Source organism: Cyrtonyx montezumae, unplaced genomic scaffold, assembly GCF_038088225.1.
Source record: "Cyrtonyx montezumae isolate F1298 unplaced genomic scaffold, pur_monq_1.0 scaffold_13, whole genome shotgun sequence".
Classification (NCBI taxonomy): domain Eukaryota; kingdom Metazoa; phylum Chordata; class Aves; order Galliformes; family Odontophoridae; genus Cyrtonyx; species Cyrtonyx montezumae.
Window position 1 is genome coordinate 6626243 of NW_027071859.1, and position 19034 is coordinate 6645276.

Genomic DNA, 19034 nt, shown 5'->3' on the forward strand with positions numbered 1-19034 from the left:
TTTGTCCTTTAATTCTCAATGCTTGTACCTTCAAAGCATCTTAAATACTGATCTTTGTAGCTCAGTGTGAAGCTGGCAGATACAGATCTAGGACTTAATACCCCATAAATCAAAGCAGCCTACGAATAGCAGGAACGTTATGGAGGTGTTCAGCACTTCCCCATTTTGAAATGGAGAAGTTGTTAATCTGTTAAGAATTGGCTAGCATTTTCAGTTATAAACTCTTGACTGCAACTTTGGAAAAGAATGAGCAGTTTGCATCATTGCCTTAATATGAATATTGGAGTTTCCATTTTTCCCAGTCTTTTCCTTAGTTGTCTGTGCTGTGTCTTACTAGTGCTATTGCAAAAGGAAAAGTAAAAATGTATGGGTGCCTAATAACAGAGAAAGGATCATGGACCAATGTTGCTTCAGGCTGAATTGAATATAACAGGGGGAAGACATTGATGAGGATGCTATATTAGGAAGTTCTTCATGTAGACTCACTGCATGAATGCTAATGTTTGTGAGGTTTTGCTGTAGACTGGATCGCTAAAATGGCCTGGACAAATTCTTTTCTTTTAAAGCCATGTTTTGTCAGTGCAATGACCTTAAGTACAGAGGTGAGAATGAATGGGAGGTGGAGAAGAGGATCACTCCTTAGGTGATTTAATAACTGAGGATGTGTTTGAATTGGCAGTGGACATAAATTGAAATGAGAAATTCAAACTGGATATAAGGGTGAAATGCCTTTTCACACAACAATTGTGCATCAGTACAAGACACATGGAGGTCATGTAGTCTACATCTATGGAGTTTTTTATCACCTGACTGGATACGAAGCCTTGAGCAACTTGGTCTGCCCTTACAGATAACCCTGTTTTGAGCAGAAGGTTGATCTGGAGAATTCCTGATGTACCCTCCAACATGAATTATCTATCAATCCACGGATTTTACTTCCATCTCTTTTGTTGTATAATGCAGTCAAGTAGCTGGTGTTGCAAAAAGGGGACTGAGTTCTACATCATTGTTTAGCTGTTTTCTTTTAGTGATTTCCTTGCAAATTGATACGTAGTATGTATAAAATATGTTAAGTAGGATACAGCATATTTGAATGTACTAATCTGTTTAATGGGAGGTACTTGCACATCTAATTTTTTTTTTCTCCTTATAATTCAGTTCGAATAAGGAGAAAGTCGAGACGACGCTCACAGTGGGGCAAAGGCATTATTAAGAAGAGGAAAGTCAATAATTTGAAGAAAGATGAAGATGATGCAAAGTTTGCTGACGATGAAAATCCTGGAGAGGACAGTAAATTGCTGGAAAATGGTGAGCTAGAAATCAGCACTGACTGCATTGAGGAAAATGGGGAGGAAATAGGAGATCTCTCTATGACAAACGATGAATCCTCTTGTGATATTATGGATATAGATGCAGAGCAGAGGCTTAACAATGGGACATCAGGAAAGGAAAACAACTTCGCATCCACAGAAGAAGAGAGCTCGAATGAATCCCTCTTAATAACCGACAGTGTTACCCTGAATGCTGGAAAAGGTTTAAGGAAAGACTCTACATTGAAAGGGGACTGTGTAAATGGAGAGACATCTGGACACAGCTTAGAGGGTGTACCTGTTCCGGCATGCCATAATGGTAAAGTGGAATCGGTTGATGCTGCTTCAACCAGTGACAACAGTAGTGGATCTGTTGACAAGAAAAAATCTCCTGAAGATCAGCCAAAGGAGAAAACAGATGCTTTCAGTGAAAACCAAGGAGATGATTTGGTGAAAGCAGAGGTACCACACTGCAGCAATAACGAAAAAGCACTACAGAGCACAGACCTTGAGACTAAAGATGCTGAAGCAGATAAAGAAGGTATAGTCATTTTAGTGTCCAAGTTAATATGTGTATTTTCAATTGTAACAACTTGAGTTATTGTTACTATATTTTATAATCTCCTGTCTAGTTATTTGAAACTTATGCCATTTGATTCCACGTAAATCAATTAAAAGTTCGCTGTAATGTTATCTTAAGCAAATAAGTTTATCTTCATGCTTAAAGTATTCTGTTTTTTTATGCTTTATTTGGAGGGAGGTATTGTGAGTATTGTGATAACATTATTTAAATTATAACTTAAGATTTATATTAATTGATAACAGTTTTTAAATAACTGCACGATATGTATCTTGGTATATAAGGTACATTCTTTGTGGTTTTCTTGGTAGAATTTGTCATAAAGGCTGTCATTTAAGTTAGATCAGAAACCACAGAAATATAGAATGTATTTGATCTTGAATGTCTCCTTAAGAAAAAAAGTGTATACTCATAACAAAAGTTAAAACAGTTTAACTCAGCGTCGTCAGATACAGCATTGTTTATCTAATGGAGTGGGTACCTAGATTTACAGTCAACGCATAGCAGTGCAGCAAAAAGATAAGAGAAGGAGAAGGGAAATCCTGGTGGTGCATAAAAGAAGGGACCGTGTCCTTTGAAGAAAAGAGACATAGTTTCCTCAGGGAAGATAAATAAAAGCCTTACGCATGATTGCCTTTTTAATTAGCTTTTCAGAATTATGTAAAAGAATGAAATCTTTACTTCAAAAGTTAGCACTGAGATTTACAAAATAAATGAGCTTTAATGAGAGAGATGAATTATGAGAATATCACTGTATACACGTTGAAAATGTGTGTATGCACATTTTCTCTAAGGATAAAGAGCATAACTGAGGAAAGCTCCTAAGGTTATCAGAAGAAGAGTACGATGTATGTTAGAGCCATTACACTTCTGAAATTAATAGTTGTGTTTTGAATATATTAAGGATGACTGTAAGTAATGGGAGATCCTTAGGAAAAAAAAAGATGACATTTTAAACAGTTGAAGAGGAGAAAGACAGTAAGTGTAGGGATAGAAGCAAGAGATAGTTTTAAAACTATTTTGTTCTATACAACAGGGTTGGACATCAGCTTTAATATAGAGGTATGTGAAATCAGAAGTCACACCAAAACGTGAAGTTTCAGGGGTAGAACAGATGTTAGAATTACTGTGATGATGAAAACAAGGAATGCTTTGTAAAGAAAAAATGGAAAATTTTGAATCACTTAGGTGATTCAAATCTTGGGTGTTAGCTGGATATCTGAACTTCCTTTTGGAATTGACATAATTTGATGCTGTTAAGCAAAAATGATGTAAAGGAGAAATTAATGATGACATGTAATATCCTATTGGAACTTCAGAGTTCAGTTTTGAAGTAGGTGTGTTTCATGTGTGTTTTGTGCACTGTGATTTTGAATACTCATAGCCCTTGAGAATTCTGTGGAACTGATTAATAATGTACACTGGAAATGTCATACTTTCCTGGTTCACACAATCCAAACCAAATCAAGCCAAAGCTAGGACAAAAGCTGTTAATTTTGTGTATCTGACGTTGCTGATGGCTTTTTTTTTTTCCCTTTCAAATTACAGGTATGTTCAAGAGTAAGAAAACTCGAAAAGTCACTGTGGAACAGTCAAAACTCACAAGTCTGGAGCATGTCCCAGAGGAACCGTCAGATCCATTACCCTCTTTAGTTGTTGACCATGACAGACTAAAGGTAATGGAACTGAAAAATAAATTGACCGTCAGTGGGCTCCATGAAAAATGTTTCTTTCCTCTGTTATAAAGCAGAATTTCCTTATACTTCGGGTTATGAGCTAGTATTTTGGTACGAGTAACTATTGAAGACGAGTTGTTGATCAATGTGGGGTTTTTTTGTTTTTGTTTTGTTTTGGATGAGAACTTAATAAAACTGCCATATGCTGTATGTATATACAGTATATGTATATATACACATGTATATGTGTACTTGGTGGAAATAATCATTAGCAAATTGGAAAGTGTATTGGAATTTGTGCTGATGTTTTGGTGGTCAAACCTCCGTTAGTTAATTTTGTTTCACTTTTGTCAAAGTTTAAGCAAAGCTAAAACAGATTTTGCCATCTTCTGTGGTAGAAACTAGCTTGACCTATGAAGAAATTCAGACTGCCTTGCTTTTTGTGTCATTTGTTTATGAGCAGTTTTACACGTTTTCCCCACAGATGCTTTATATGGTATCATTGTTTGACATCTGTGGAATTCCAGATGTTTCCATTTGGTACTTTTAAGATTTCATGTCAACAGAAAAGATCTTCAGTGTTCACCTATCAAGACACTTTTTATGGTTTGCTTTATTTATAATTATTGACCAAGATGCAGTGGGATTAAGTATCATTCCAAACAGAACAGTTATGCACTGGTTATGCTATGTGTAAACACTAAGACAAGAAAAGTGTGGGTGTAAATATAGGAGTAAAGATAAACATTGAGTTCTGTTGAATTCAAGTGGAAGCATTGGCCTTAGTAGTAGCCAAATAGATTTGGTCCATTTTACTTGTATAAAATGGACATCTCTGCAAAATAGAGTTCTAGAATCTGATTACTCCGATTTATCCTTAAAAAAAAAAAAAGAAAAGAAAAAAGAAAAGAAAAGAAAAATAAAAAAGATTATAAAAGCTCTTTAATCTTTACCCTTTGTTGTTCCAACAGAAACTGCTTAATTTAGTAGTTAAGAAAAGTGACAACTTGACTGTTGACCAACTTGAGAGATTGTATTCGCTCCTCAGCCAGTGCATCTACCGGCATCGTAGAGACTATGACAAATCACAGCTTATAGAGGTGATGTTATACAATTCATTTTATTCATTTGACTTTTGTGGGACTAGTTTTCCAAGTACTGTTGATCTAAGACTTCATTGTTGTGCCAACACGGAAGAGCTTTAAGTAGACTTAGAGGAAGGTGTGTATTTATGAGCAGAAGAAAGTGTAGCATAGTAATGACTTAAACAGAGATTGTTTCTATTTATACTTTCCTCAGAAAAGGATTGAGAATTTAATCTAGAAGAACAAAGGAAAAGGAGGATAGAATGTAGCAGCATTTAGACGTGTGCTAGCAGAGTAAGAGTGGAACAGAATCGGGAGCTTTCAGGTGGTCATCTTGGCTTTGCAAAATGTTTTTCCAACTAAGTAACTTAATTTCCCTTATTCTTTTGCAGCATTTAGATACAAGCTTGATTGTAGCTATCTTACCTAAAGTCTGTTAAAATAATAGTGGAAAGGGTTTACGGGTAGAGTCATAAAATGGTTTGGGTTGGAAGGGACCTTTAAAGACCATCTAGTCCAACTTCCCTGTCCTGGGCTGGGACATCTTTCACTAGATTAGGTAGCCATCATAGTGAGCAAATCTTTCCCGCAAGACTGAAAGTATGCAAGCTTTTTTCTAAATTGAAAAGTAAATCCTTGATGATCTTGGGAGAGTCCAGTACAGTGTGATGTAGGCCAGTTGCCTGCTCTGTTGACAGCATTTCCCTTTTAAGTGTTTTCATTTCAAAGGCCTCCTGTCTACATCAGCAACAACTGGGTTGTTTCACCATTGCTGTAGACTGATCATTACTCTGGACATGCATTCCCTCCAGCACCATTGTTCTACCTGCTGAATATTTCAGATCAGCTTTGTGATTCAGCTGATAACCCTGCTGATAAAGAGACAGCAATTGCTCATTTCCAGTTGTAACACCAAAACCTGAATACTTTTCTCCTGGAATATTTTACTACAAAATCTGAAGAGGCTGTAACATGGGATATTGCCCTGCAAAGTACTTCTAGAACATTATCCTGCTATTCTTCTGCCATCTTCACCTAAAAGTATCCTGAAAGTCTGTGCCAAATATTATGTAGATTAAAAAGGTATCTATGCAGAAGAAGTGTGTAGAGAAAGATGTCTACTTTGATTCTCCAAACCACGCAGATAGGCGTTTACAAAGTCTCCAATAGCTCAAGTGTGCAGTAAGACCTGACTTCATGCAGTGTGCTATTGCAATGCTTTCTTAATAGTACTTAACAAGTACCTTAATTATATACATGACCCTACTACACTTGGATTTTTCTCATGTACTGTAATACTGGAGTGCTTTTCTGCATTATATCTTCTTAACTAGTGTCCACTTCCACCATCTTTTGCTAGCAGATGAGAGCTAATAAACAGAAACATCTGTTTTCCTATGAATTATTTGTTTGGATTTCAAGAAAAGAAACAATGATGCCCCAGTAAATGTAATAATGTAATACAACTTTATTTTTGTCTCTCTGTGTTTATGTATAACTGGTGTTCTGTGTTTTTTTTTTTGCAGGAGATGGAAAGAACAGTTCATGTGTTTGAAACATTCCTGTGAACTCGTCGAGATGGGTGGGTTTATCCTCTCTTAAACTGCTCATGGGAGAGCAGTCCTCTGAGCCATTCAGTTTCCATTTGCACCAAGTATGTGCAGAGCCTTGGTCTTAAGTGCTCTCTCTTTTTCTTTCTGTTGAATTTGGTGCTATTGTCTCAGGTACCTGAAACCAACCAGCCTACAAGAACCAAACGGAACTTCAAATAGTTGTATCTGATATAAATAAAGAATACAATGCCACAGCTTGGAGATTTTTGGTGCTACAGAAACTGTTCTCTCTTCTGCTCTTGTTCATTCTACATGCGTTATCTCTGGTGAAACTTCAGGCAAAGTGGAGACCAACATACACGAGAGAACTGAAAAGAGCAGATTGAAGTTGAATATTTTTAAACAGGCAACCTTTTTTATTTTATTTTTTCCCAATCTTTCTCTTCTCTGGGGCAATGGACAAAAAAAAAAAATCTGTTCTAAAGAAGGCAATGATGCATTGTGGTAGGATCTTGAGTAACTGGATGTACAGCAGTTTGAAGACGAGGCTCTCTAGAACTGCCTATTATGTGCCTTTTAGTCAATTGAGAAAGATAAGGCTAATCAATTGGTTTGGATATTAGCAAATGGCAATGTTAGAAAGCTCTCTTCAGAATGAAGATCTCCAAAAAGATGATTTGTATGCTCTTCATTGGATGGCAGCCAGTATTACGGTTCTGTAATGCCTGTCTTACTCTACGGAACTAAGCTAAGACACACTGAAAAAGCCACATACGTTACCAAAACGGTGAAATTTCTTTTTCATTGGTATAGATTTGTTTTAGGAACAAGTTACACAGTGAAACTCTTCTGTGTCGCTAGAAGTGAAATGTTTTGCCACCATTTCTTTGTTGTCTGTCTTGAGTTCTTTAAGAAAAACCAGTTTAATACTGGCAGGTTTCTTTCAGAAGTCCTGTGTTTGTAATATAGCTTGGACTGTGCAGTAAGAAGATACCGGTCAAAATCCCGGAGCCCAGGCTCCCTTGAAAATAAAGTAGGCTTCACGACTCAGTCGATGCAAAGCACTGTTAATGTCAGGAGACTGGAGGACAGCCTTTCAGATCCATCTGTTTGGACCACAGTTCTCCGGTCTGAATTGTGTAGTTCAAAATCTTTCCTCTCTGGAAACTGAAGAGAACAGTCTAGGCGGTTTCGAGAAAAACAAGGTTTGTCACGAGCTCGGTATTAAGATGTTACCTGGGCTGATCTATTTCGGATGTAAGTGGAAACTGTTGTAGAGAAGTTGGCTGGTGTTACAGTCTCTAACCATCCATCGAATCCCTCCGTAGCTGCGGAAGTGTCTTTCCAGAAATATGCAACACAGTGTGATTAGTTTTTAATTAGAGAAAACAGTCTTGGACTACTGCAGAGATACTGAGCTACCTCAGCTTTTTGTATTTTAGTTACCAACAGTGTTTATGGAGGACTGTAATCACTCTGCTCCCATTTACAAGCTGAAGCTAAGGTACTTGTCTCCACCTCTATGGCTAATAGTAGTATACCACTGCAGAGAAACAAACACGGGCCTTGGGCTACTGCAGTAATCCAAAGTGCTTTGTATATTACACTTCAACCTAATTCTATCTTAGAACTTTTTCTCCCCCGAATGCCACTGTTTTTCTTTATAGCTAACGGCAGAAAAAGGTTTTAGGTATTCTTGTACATCTAGTTACACCTAAATGCAACCCGTGCAGAATCGCTGTATTTTTTAGGTGGGAAAGTGCGATTAAAAACAACAAAAACAAGCAGAAAACACATTTTAGATGAGATTCTTTGATCTCAGATTTGTTTAGGGGATTTTTTTCCATGTTCTGTTTAGTATTTATTAGCGTCATACCTGTTTGAGATATTTTTGTGTCTGGTACATTAACAGCATTTTGTATTTTGATGGAAATTGTTACAGACTTTAAGATTTGATTAAATAAAATGTAGCAGATTTTTTGTAGCAAGTTTCTGATAAAAGGGTTTTTTGCAAGTCTCAGGTTCTTGCTGCAGAATTTTTTAAAAATATTTATTCCAGTTTCACTTACTCAAAGGAGTTTTTGTTCAAGTAACAGCAGCACTTGTGGAAGATAAAACTGCATACATTTTTAAGGTGATAGTAAATTTATACGAATTAAAACAGTTGAGAAGTTTAGTCACCAGTGAGTGTCACATGCAAGTTTAAGCTAATGCGTGGCATTAAAGGTGGTTCTGAAAGGTCAGGTTTCTAAAGGAAAATTTTTACTGTCAGTTGTTGATTGGGAAAGATCTTAAGAGGCGGCTCTGCTGATTTGGGAGCTGCCATGTTGTTTAGAGAGAAGTAGCTGATTTCAAATGTGATAGTGGACAGCTTACATAAAATGATATACCCGCCTTTGTAGCCCAAATAATCACACTTCAGTTTTGTTTTCCTTTACAGATGTCTGGTGGTTCTAGAGTTAAAGCAGCTGTTCATCTATCCATGTGGTCTAAACTTGTTTACTCTTCGTATATTTTTATTTTTACTTTTCTTGCCACATAGCACTGGCAAAGAATTTGTACAAATTGACCTCTCTTCCTTGTTTCTTCTTGTGAAAATTGCAAATAAACTCCTGTGTGAGTCCTTGTGCTGGGGTCAATGAAACATGGCCACTTGTGAGAGAGAGGGTTTCTCTGTGGGGCTGGCGGGGCTGTACTGGAGATGGAGTTGCTCTTGGGAGTTGATGGCTATGGAGTTGATTGTATTTGCAAGCTTGAATCTCACCTGTGATTAATTATTTTTTTTTGTTTCGTGTCCTCTGTATTGTTACTTGATTTCCTCATATGCCAATGTATTTATAGGATTACTGTTTTTTGTGATATCCTGTCTTCCTTTTTTTTGTTTTGTTTTTGTTGGGTTGGTGGGTCAGCTGTGGCTTATCCTTTGCCCTCCTGAATGGCAGGTCCTGCAGCTGATAGTCATTTATTTTGGGTTTGTTTTGTTGTTCTTTTTTTAAGGTTTATTTTATTTTATTTTGTAATCACAACCTAAGCTTGAATTTGGGCTCGTACTTGCATCTTTTGTATCTTGTACATTGGGTTATTTAGACATTGGGGAGTCCTGTTTGGTTTCATTAACGTGTGTCTACTTGGTGGATTAAGTAGACTTCCTTCATCAACTATGGTATGTTTTGAATTCTATAGTTTTATTCAGAACTGTGTTCAAATTGATGTTTTGCAGTTTGACTTCATTTTACGTTAGTTTGAAGTAAGTTATTTAATTTTTTGAACTTCTGGAAATTTTGAACATTTTACTGTAATTTGTAATATAACTGCTGTGAAATACTTGAATAAAGATGACAAGAAAACACCGCTTTAGTTCCTTCAATAATGTGGTATTTAAAAGCAGTTCTGCCTCCCAGCTGGTTGCAGTCTTTTCGTGTAGACTTGCCTGGTGTCACAGGTGATGTGTTTTGCTCTGGGATCTTGCTGTGTTGTTGTTTGGTGTGGTTTAATCCTTAACTCTTGCTTTCTGTGTTAGTGCGTTAAAGTCCTGATTAATTTTGACTGAAGGAGTGAAATTAGCATTGTATGTTGGCAGGTTATGAACTCATGCTCTTTGGTCAGAAAATGCTTCATGTTGAGTTGTGGGGTAACACCCAGGGCTGCTTATGGTACGTGGTGGGGAACTGATGGATCCATGGTGCCATTAGATACATCTGATGGGGAACCAGGATTCCCAAAACAGCAACATCTCAGCTGTCAAAAGAAGATGTTCTCCTGCTTGAGCAAGTGACAGCAGTAAGACTACGTCACATATATTGCCTTGTGACCCTGGAGAAGATATGAGGAAGTGGCATAAAAACCCCACTCCTTCACTTCAAGCACGAGTAAAAGAGTTACGAGACAGGTCAACCACCAAGGTGAACTTCTCCAAAAAGTTGACTGCTCCGTTGGCTGCTGGACACAGCAATAGCTGCAGGGACAACAGAGGTAACAAATAGAGGGGCCCTGCCCCGGCCAGGGTGGGGGAGAAGGGATAGTAGAGTGTATTGGACTGCGTGGATTCAATGGCCTGGCACATCAGAGACACAAAAATAGAAGGCACTGGTGCCACAGTGCACTCTAATGCCCTTGAATCACTAAGGGACAGAATTAATCTATATTTCTGGGGTGACTGGGGGTTCCCAAGAGTTGACCATGTTGAAGGCTGAAATAAGCCTCACTGGTAAAGACTGGCAAAAACATCCTATTGTGACTGGCCCAGGGCCTCCGTGTATACTTGGTATTGACTACCTCAGAAGAGGGGGTATTTTAAGGATCCCAAGGGGTATCAATGGGCATTTGGAATAGCTGCTGTGGACACATGACATTCAGCAGCTGTCTGCTTTGTGCCTGTCGGAAGATCCAGCTGTTGGGTTGCTATGAGTGGAAGAGCAGCAAGTACTGATTGCTACAGGAACGGTGCACAGACGGCAGTACCGCACCAACAGGGATTCCTTGCTCCCCATTCATAACTTGATCCGTCAGCTAGAGAGCCAGGGAGTGATCAGCAAGACTCACTCACCTTTTAACAGCCCCATATGGCCGGTGCGTAAAGCCAGTGGAGAATGGAGGCTGACGGTAGATTACCGTGGCCTGAATGAAGTCACACCCCCACTGAGTGCTGCTGTTCATAAGTTCATAAGTTCATAAGGTTGGAAAGGACCTATAAGATCATCTAGTCCAACCATCCTCCTATCACTATCTCTACCCAACTACTAAATTAAGTCCTTTAGCACCTCATCTAAACGCTTCTTGAACAGCACTAGGGATGGTGCCTCAACCACCTCCTTAGGCAGGCCATTCCAGTGCCTGACCACTCTTTCAGAAAAGAAAAGAAAGTGCTGGACATGCTACAACTCCAGTACGAACTGGAGTCGAAAGCAGCCAAGTGGTATGCCACCATTGACATTGCTAATGCCTTCTTCTCTATTCCTTTGGCCACAGAATGAAGGCCACAGTTTGCCGTCACCTGGAGGGGTGTTCAGTACACCTGGAACCGTTTGCCCCAGGGGTGGAAACACAGCCCAACCATTTGCCATGGATTGGTCCAAACTGCATTGGAACAGGGTGGGGCTCCCGAGCATCTGCAATACATTGATGACATTGTTGTATGGGGCAATACAGCAGAGGAAGCCTTTAGGAAAGGAGAGCAGATTATCCAAATTCTATGAGCTGGCTTTGCTATCAAGCGAAGCAAAGTGAAAGGGCCTGCACAGGAAATTCAGTTCCTAGGTATAAAGTGGCAAGATGGACGTCGTCACGTCCCAACAGATGTGATTGACAAAATCACTGCCATGTCTTCACCCACCAGTAAGACAGAAACCCAAGCTTTTTTGGGTGTAGTGGGCTTTTGGAGAATGCATGTTCCAAACTACAGTCTCATTGTGAGCCCTCTCTTATCGGGTGACGCGGAAGAAGAATGATTTTGTGTGGGGCCCTGAGCAGCAGCAGGCCTTTGAGCAAATTAAGCAGGAGATAGCCCGTGCCGTGGCCCTGGGGCCAGTGCGGACGGGACAGGATGTAAAGAACATCCTCTACACTGCTGCTGGAAAGGAAGGTCCCACTTGGAGTTTGTGGCAAAGAGCTCCTGGAGAGACCTGAGGCCGACCCCTTGGATTCTGGAGTCGGGTGTACAGGGGGTCTGAGGAGCGCTACACTCCAACTGAGAAGGAGATCTTAGCCGCGTACGAGGGGGTTCGAGCTGCTTCTGAAGTAATCGGTACTGAAACGCAGCTCCTCCTGGCACCTCGACTGCCAGTGCTGAGCTGGATGTTCAAAGGAAAGGTTCCCTCTACCCATCATGCTACTTATGCCACTTGGAGTAAATGGATGGCGCTGATTACACAGCGAGCTCGGATGGGGAACCTCAGTCATCCAGGAATCCTAGAAGTGATCATGGACTGGCCTGAAGGTAAAAAGTTTGGAACAACATCAGCAGGAGAGGTATTGTGTGCTAATGAGGCCCCACCATATAATGAACTACCAGACAATGAAAAGAGACATGCCCTGTTCACAGATGGATCGTGTCGCATTGTGGGTAAGCACCACAGATGGAAATCTGTGTGGAGCCCCACACGACAAGTTGCTGAGGCCACTGAAGGAAAAGGAGAATCAAGTCAATTTGCAGAGGTAAAGGCTGTCCAGCTGGCCTTAGATATTGCTGAACGAGAGAGGTGGCCAGTGCTTTATCTTTACACTGACTCATGGATGGTGGCAAATGCTTTATGGAGGTGGTTACAGCAATGGGAACAAAATGGCTGGAAACAGAGGGGTAAAGCTATTTGGGCTGCTGAACTGTGGAGAGACATTGCTGCCCGAATAAAGAATATGGTTGTAAAGGTGCGCCATGTAAATGCTCATGTGCCCAAGAGCCGGCGTACTGAAGAACAACAGAACAACCAGAAGGTGGATTGAGCTGCCAAAGTTGAGGTGGCTCAAGTAGACTTGGACTGGCAAACACAAAGGTGAATTATTTTTAGCTTGGTGGGCCCATGAGACCTCGGGCCATCAAGGAACAGATGCAACATATAAGTGGGCTAGAGACCAAGGGATGGACTTAACCTGTGCAATAGTGTCCATAGTTATCCATGACTGTGTTACATGCACCACAATTAAACAGGCCAAGAGGATGAAACCTCTCTGGCAGGAAGGGCGATGGCAAAAGTATAAATACAGGGAGGCGTGGCAGGTTGATTATATCACCTTGCCATGATCTTGTGATGGTAAGCATTATGTGCTCACCATGGTGGAGGCAACTACTGGGTGGCTTGAAACGTATGTATGTACCCAGTGCTACCACCCTAAGCACCATATTAAGGTCTTGAGAAACAAGTCCTGTGGAGACGTGGCACTCCAGAAAGAAGCAAAAACAAAGAAATCAGACAATGGGACTCATTTCAAAAATTCTCTTGTGCAGGGCTGAGAGCTTGAGGGTCTCTATTTTCTGGATTGGTGATGACCACGTTAATGGAGAGAACAGTGGCAGGCCTGATTTCTGGTGGTGGTAAAGATGAACAGTCAAAAGAGATAAAATTGTGCTTTACTGGGACATTGGAGAAACATTTCTTGATAAATTAGTGAGCTCTGGTGCTTTGAAAGCATGAATTAGTGAGCAATAGTTGAATTTCATGTGCTGTTGATAAAGCTTTAGCAAAAACGGGAGCAGCACCCTTATTTGTCAAATGCACGCTGCTCAAACCTGCTTCCTTCTGCTGTTGTTTTCTGCATTTAGTATAGTTCTGATGTGCAATTTCCTGTATTGCTCTACGTTTGAAGGGCTGCACATATTTTTTTTTTCCTTTAAGCTGCTCAGATATTTTATTTAAGTAAATTAAAAGTGAAGTCCTTCTGTTTCAGGCAGGATTTCGATCAGAACTTGCAGTATTTGGAGTTTTAAGCTGGCACTGCACGTGACTGAATTCTGAAAGCCAGATCAGTAAACTTCAGTAATCAGTAAACTGATTAATGAAGTTAAACACTTCATTTTTCTCCCCCTTTTATGCATCACTTGTGGTCATGTATCTATTATGTAAAAATCAGGGATTATAAACTTTAATACTAATTAATTCAGCTTCATTCAATTTGTAGGTGAGTAAATTTTTTTATGGTGTTATCATTTGCATAGGGAGTATATTTCAGTTTAACCCAGTGCTGGTAAATTTCTGCAACTACTACTAAATTCCATTTATTTTTGGGGTGCGTTTGATTTATGCTACATTGAGCCTTACTTTGAGAATTACCATTACTTGTTTTTCTTGCGGAGCTGTATTCGTTGTGATGAAAAAGCCTTTGTCATCTGTGTGAAGTTTCAGGTTTGCTATAACCTAGAGGTGCAAGGCTGTGTATGGCAGTAGGAGTCTGTAGAAGACCAATGACTTTCAGCTCTAGACTGGGAAGAAGGAAATGCAGGTAAGTTTCAAAGGGACTTCCTTTGAAACAGTTGTTTAGTAAAGGACATACAGCATAGGCAAAAACATAGAAAATCATTGAAAAAATATTGTATTTGAGTGTGGAGTGAATGAATTCGCTAAGAATATGAATTTTTCTGCTATCGAGGAGAGATAAACTGATGTTGCTTCTTCTAAGGAACTATTTGTTATCTGCAAAATCCCTGCTCTGTTTTTATCATAAAGAGCTTGCTTACTTTCTCATACTGTGTTGGCTGTATCATGTAGGATCCCTGCTGCATGGAGGCTGGCTGGAAGAATGCAGTCCCTGATTTTGCTGATTTTGGAACAGATTGGGTACCCCATCTTCAAGGTCAGGCTGGATGGGGCTCTGAGGAACCTGATGGGGCTGTAGATGTTCCTGTTCACTGCAGGGGAGTTGGACTAGATGGCCTTTGAGTGTTCTTTCCAACTCAAACAATTCTGTGATTCTCTGTGACAGTAGAAAAGGTTTAGATGGGTGAAGGAAACGTGTTCAATGTGATGGTTCACATCAGTTGGGTAACTATGGTTTTATGTAGGCATCTTGAGTAGCAGGAATGTAAGCATGTGAGACTGCATGTATATGAAACACCCATATATAATAGCTTTAAAATGAATGGTTAGCCTATACACCAGGGCTGGAGTGCTTCAGAGTTGTCCTCTTAACTTCAGCAGAAGGCAGAAAGCTTTATTTTAAGATAAAGAGCATCATTTTCATCAGATTCAGGGACAGCCACAAAAGCACAAACTGAGCATAAATCTTAACTATTACACCTCTTCAACACTTGTGAATAAATTTTGGAAATGGATGCGACTCGTAGCTCTGACACCAAACAATGATTTAAGTATTTCACCATTTGTCAGAGAAATTCAGGTCCCATCACACAGTGCAGTGTCAGCAGAAAGCATTGGTGTGTTGAATCTGATGCTGTGGCAGAAATTATTCAGTGCCCAGCGTCTCCTAATTCCTGTTGGGCAAAACAAAAGCTTGGTTGGAGAGTTTGTACCTCTGCCCTGTGCTTAGAGCTCCTCACTGAGAGGTTGAGCTCACTGCCAGAACCAGAACTGCCTTACTCCTCATTTGCTTTATCTAGCTTCTACTTACAGTGTCTTGTCTTTGCTTTCTCTTCTAGATTAAATAAACTTCTCGTGTATTTTTCCCCCTCATTCCCCGAAGGTACTAATGCACCATAGTTTTGGAGCCTCTCAGCCTTTTTGCTGAGCAGAATGAGCTCTTCATGGCTCTTGCTGCCTTTTCTTCATCCTTTAAGTCATTTCTGTGACTCTTTTAGTAGCAGGTCAATTTTTCAACATCCCCTGAAACACTTGTTCACAGTGGAAATTGATGTGATACTCCAGGCATTGGTCCCACCAGTTCTATATTTAGAACTAAAATTGCAGATTCCCGCTCACCAATCCCCTCTTTTACACATCCAAAAATGAATTCAGTCCTTTTATAGTTGGAAATTGGAATTGGAGCTCTTGTTGCTTGATTCCTGTCCAGCTTACAGCTTCTCACGATGCTGGGCTCCATCCTGAATGCTGTTAATTCCTCACTCCCACCTCTCTGCAGTTTTATTAAAACAAGGTTCGCTTTAGTGGTCCCAGCTAACTGTAGGAGCCAGCAGAAGGCTTCAGTCTTGTTTGGTCCTTATTATCTTCTTCTCTGCTAATCTACCTTTCCACAGGTCAGTGGCTAGGGATTATCCTTTCAGAACTTGGAAGAAGAGGATCCTCACAAAGCCCCCACTAGAAATACCCTGATAATACCAAATGGAAGTACTTGAACAGATCAGATATTCCTCAATCTACTTATTCTTAACCTGCAAAATATTTTCTATCTGGATGCTGTACAGCGAGAAAGATGAAGTATTTTGTCACATGCTGTTGAGAATCTATTACTTTATCAATCAAATGTGTAATCTTGTTGGAGAAGGAAATCAGGTTTGTGTGATACGGCCTATTTTCTCAAAATCATCATATTTATTCTTGCCTCGTTGATTTGTGATCAGTTTAGTCAGATATCATCTTTCCATTTTCGCTTGGGACTGATGTCAGGTGAGTGCCCTATAATTACTCAGTCCTTTAGCGTGCCCTTTTGACAACTGTTGCATTTTCAGCGCTCTTTCTGAAATACCCAGGTATTCCAAGTGTTATTAAAAATGACTGTCAGCAGAGCTAAGAGATCTAAGGCTTTCTTGAAGTGGATGGGTCTAAGTTCCCTCTTGAATTTGAAAATTGTTATCTACTAGAGAAAGCCATTGGGTTACCTTTGCAGGTAGGACACATTCTGGACACTTAGTCTGGAAGTTTAGTCTGGAGAAGGGGAGTCTCAGGGGAGACCTCATAGCACTCTACGACTTCCTGAAGGGAGGTTGTGATGAGGAGGGGTTTGGCCTCTTCTCCCAGGCAACAAACAGGACCCGAGGAAATGGTCACAAGTTGTACCAGAGGAGGTTTAGATTGGACATAAGGAAAACTTTTTCTCTCAGAGAGTGGTCACACACTGGGATGGCCTGCCCAGGGAGGTGGTGAAGTCGCTGTCCCTGGCAGTGTTCAAGAGGCATCTGCATGAGGAGCTGCAAGATACGGTTTAGAAGCTTGTGGTAGCAATGGTAATGGGTGGATGGTTGGACTAGATGATCTTGTAGGTCCTTTCCAACCTTGTGATTCTATGATTCTATGAAATGACATCTTAATCCCCATAGGATGTGTCTTTCTGAACAGAAATCAGTGTGTCATTCCAATAACACTCTCTGCCATGTTTCCACTCCTCCTTTTCCCTGGCAAGGCTGTATGTGGCATTTGTACATAAACAGGCAGCTTGCAGAAAGGCTGAGGACAAATTGAAGTAGGTAAAATTGAACCTGGTGTCAACAAGTAATGGAACACTGTAATGGAACACTGCATTCATTGGACACGGAAGTAAATAACTTATTAAAAGACGATCTCTTTTAATGGAAACAGAATGGCTACAGAAATTCCAATGGGTCTTGAAGTCCGGACTTGCTTTGCAAGAGCTGATTATTTTTACCTGCGTTGAGGGCCAATGTTTCTGGCAGAGCATAATGAGCATTATGTTCTTACGACTTAAAACATTTGGTGCATCACCTTCAGATTCAGTTCACTGATCCTTCCTCTGATGCTGTCTGCCAGCACGAGGCCATTGTATTACAAATGAGGGACTGTTTCGGTCAGGTTCCCAAAACTGTAGAGGAATTGGTGCCTTTGTACCTATAAGAGCTATTATAAAACTGTTTTTCACAGGGTGGGAAAAGGGATGAGCTGAAACTTCTGTCACTGGTGACTTCTCTTTAGCCACAAAAATGTGAGGAAAAAGTCACTGATGCTGTACAGTGGAGGAGGAGTGTGTATTATCTGTGGAGCGAGGTGTGGCTTTCAGCAGTCATAGAATCACAGACTGATCTGGGTCAGAAGGGACCTGAAAGGCCATCCATCCCCACCCCTGCCATGGGCTGTGTGTCCCCCACCAGCTCAGGCTGCCCAGGACCCATCCGTGGCCTCAGGCATCTCTAGGGATAGGGCACCACGCTTCTGTGGCAGCAGTGTCTCACTGCCCTCGGAGTAAAGGATTTCCACCTAACATGTGACCTAAATTTCCCCTCATCACGGTTCCTGCTTCTGTATTAATTACTCTGCCTACAAGCAGTGTGCTGGAGTTTCCTGTCAAGCTCTTAAAAACCCAGGGTTATGAGTGCTGCTCTCCGGACAGGTTGAAAAGGAGTTTGATGTCGTTGCCAGGATGAATCTCGCTGTGTGAGATGGGGGATCTGAGCTCTGAAGGGAAGGAGATTGTCAGTCAAAAAGAACAGATGATGAAATTAAAACCAGCAGGCAGCCTTTCAGACCTTTATTGTAGAGACTGCCACTAATGAAAAATTCAGAGGCAGATTTGACTTGATGACAGCTCTGGAGCTTCCTTCTCCCAGGTAGTAACTGAGCCAAAACATTTAATTCCGTGTGTAGAGCTGGTACCGATTTAAATGGAATTTTAGATGAAGAAAACTGGGATTTGTTACTGTATAAGAAATCTGCCAGCTAAACAGGAAGTACTAAAAGCTTTCATTAGTGATGTTCAGTTGTGCCTCCAACAGATCAGCTTTTCAGAGGAAGAATGGTGTTTCTGCTCTGGTATGTCTGTTCAGCTTCACATCATGGGGGATGGAAGCACTGTGCTGGAGTCACATCCCTCTGCCTCCCATGAGGCTGTTTCTTCTCTGGGCATTGCCAGAGCCTCACCTTCCTCTGAGTAAAGACTTTCTCCTAACATCTAACCTAAATTGCCCTTCTTTTAGTTTAAAGCTGTTCCCCTTTGTCCTACCACTACCTGCCTGTGCACGGAGTCGCTCTCACTGCTGTTTGTGAGCTCCCCTTATGTACTGGAAGGCATTAATCCCACAGCTCTGGACATGGGTGTGCTGCTCACACCCAAAGCGAGCTGGGGTGTGATGAGTGCACTAATGAGGCTGATCTGATTGTGCTGGGCTAAGCTCAGCCTCAATGCCTCACTGCAGTCCATGGCCAGGCTGCATGGCTGAGGCTGTGCTCCTGGGTGAGAGAGGCAGATACCCTGTCAGCGTCAGGCATGGGGATTTCGAGAATGCAATGTCTGACCCCACTCAGTGATGGCTCTCCTTGTGAAGCTGAACTGTGAACAGAAGAGCTCGTTATTGGGCTGCAGAGTCTGAATTTTATCTGGCTTTTAAGAAGAAAAATCTCTGAGCACATCTGTGCATGATTCTAGGGGTGAAACTCTCAGCCAACTTTCAGGGAGGAAGTGAAACCATTTCCAGGTGCAAGTAAAGCAAAAAGCATGTTTCTTGTTCACCCTACCAAGCACTGCTGAGTCAGAGACCT

General features: G+C 40.8%; 1 protein-coding gene across 4 annotated transcripts in view; it reads left to right on the plus strand.

Moving 5' to 3' along the window:
* Positions 1-7996, plus strand: part of ATAD2B (ATPase family AAA domain containing 2B) — a 68436-nt gene extending 60440 nt beyond the window's left edge. For 2 of the 4 annotated variants that reach the window (XM_065730647.1, XM_065730649.1), the window contains exons 25-28: positions 1159-1851; positions 3439-3566; positions 4538-4666; positions 6178-7996. In XM_065730647.1, coding sequence (XP_065586719.1) covers positions 1159-1851; positions 3439-3566; positions 4538-4666; positions 6178-6219 — 992 coding nt within the window. In that variant the 3' untranslated portion in view covers positions 6220-7996. The remainder of the gene's footprint in view (positions 1-1158; positions 1852-3438; positions 3567-4537; positions 4667-6177) is intronic. The other 2 variants (XM_065730648.1, XM_065730650.1) reach the window with 2 other exon arrangements.
* The last annotated feature ends 11038 nt before the right edge of the window (positions 7997-19034 follow it).